This window comes from Papaver somniferum, chromosome 3 (assembly GCF_003573695.1).
Source record: "Papaver somniferum cultivar HN1 chromosome 3, ASM357369v1, whole genome shotgun sequence".
Lineage (NCBI taxonomy): Eukaryota > Viridiplantae > Streptophyta > Magnoliopsida > Ranunculales > Papaveraceae > Papaver > Papaver somniferum.
In genome coordinates this window covers 59871268-59872778 of record NC_039360.1, presented here as the reverse complement: position 1 = coordinate 59872778, position 1511 = coordinate 59871268, and the positions used below count along the sequence as shown (strand labels likewise).

The 1511-nt window shown below is 39.3% G+C and overlaps 1 protein-coding gene across 2 annotated transcripts in view; it reads left to right on the top strand.

The window, feature by feature from the left end:
* The first annotated feature begins 567 nt into the window (after positions 1-567).
* The window catches only part of LOC113356269, a 4798-nt gene continuing 3854 nt past the window's right edge, over positions 568-1511 (top strand). For both annotated transcript variants that reach the window (XR_003362916.1, XM_026599360.1), the window contains exon 1: positions 568-1375. Coding sequence is in view for 1 of the 2 variants with exons in the window: in XM_026599360.1 (XP_026455145.1) it covers positions 585-1375 (791 nt within the window). In the remaining variant the exon portion in view is untranslated. The remainder of the gene's footprint in view (positions 1376-1511) is intronic.

Sequence of the window (1511 nt, the reverse complement as noted above, 5' to 3'; positions counted from 1 at the left end):
AAACCGGTGATAACAGTCGACGGGAGGTTTATCTACGAACTGAACGTTGAGAAGACGAGATGGAGAGCAATAGCGAGATGAATACATAAGGTTGAATGTATAGATTTTGTATGAACAATGGTTGCAGGCAGTGATTATGATGGCAGAAGATACAAACTGAAATACAGGGAAAGAAGAGCTGCCCGAGTGGAAGAAGATGGCAGCAAACAAAGCTGAAATGCCGGAGTTGGGTATTAACTGTTTGAATACGGGCATCCAACTCAAAACCAATTGGCAATGAGTGGAGAGACCTTAAGAGATCATAAACCGCATGATCTTAGATTGCCCAATAATGTGGGACTAATAATCTCAAGACACCCCGTCACGTGTAGCCTCGCTGGGTCTAACACGTGGACAATTAAATCGGGTGACGCGGAGTAAAGGCACGGTCAAAGACTCGTAGCAAATAGCGTGCTCTGATACCATGTTTGAATATCTGGCATCAGCGCTAGCTGGTCATAAAGTGTTTGCTTTTATCCCTGTGTGAGTTTTTTTTTCTTGTCATTGTTGTGAGAGTGAGAGTGATAATTGAGTAACTATCAGTAATGGCGTCTGAAACTTTTGTGCAACCTGCAATTCCTCGTTTTGATGGTCATTATGACCATTGGAGCATGTTGATGGAGAATTTTATAAGATCCAAGGAGTATTGGCATATTATAGAGGATGTGGTTAATGAACCAGTTAATAGGGTTGTGTTATTAGCTTTGACTCCTGAAAACAAGTCGAAGTTGGATAAAGAAAGGTTAGCGGATCTGAAATTGAAGAACTATTTGTTCCAAGCAATTGATAGGTCAATCTTGGAAACTATTCTTGACAAGAGTTCTTCAAAGTCAATCTGGGATTCGATGAAGAAAAAGTATCAAGGAACAGGGAAGGTTAAAAGAGCTCACTTACAAGCATTAAGGTCAGACTGGGAAGTTCTGAGAATGAAGGTAGGTGAATCTGTTTCTGATTACTTGGCTAGGGAAATGTCAATCGCAAACAAGATGCGAAGCCATGGTGAAAATATGGATGACGTTGTTATCATCGAGAAGGTTTTGAGGTCCATGACGTCGAAGTTTGATTATGTTGTTTTTTCGATTGAAGAGTCACATGATGTTGATACTCTTTCAATTGATCAACTAACAAGTTCATTGATGATTCACGAGCAAAGAATAAATCAACATGAAACTGTTGAACAAGCATTGCAGCTGCAGCACTCCAACAATGGCAATTCTTCAAAGAAGAAGGACAAAGGAAAGAAACATTGTGATGAAAACTCTAAGGATAAAGGAAGCAACAACAAAGGAGATCAACCTTTCGACAAATCAAAAATGCAATGTCGTCGATATAAGAGGTATGGCCATTTTGAAGTTAATTGTCGAGTTAATTTATCTAAGAAGAATGGTGAAAGGTCGAATTTTGCAGAGAAAGATGATGAGACAGAAATAAGTTTGTTAATGGCATGTCATCACCAAGAAGAGATTGATCAT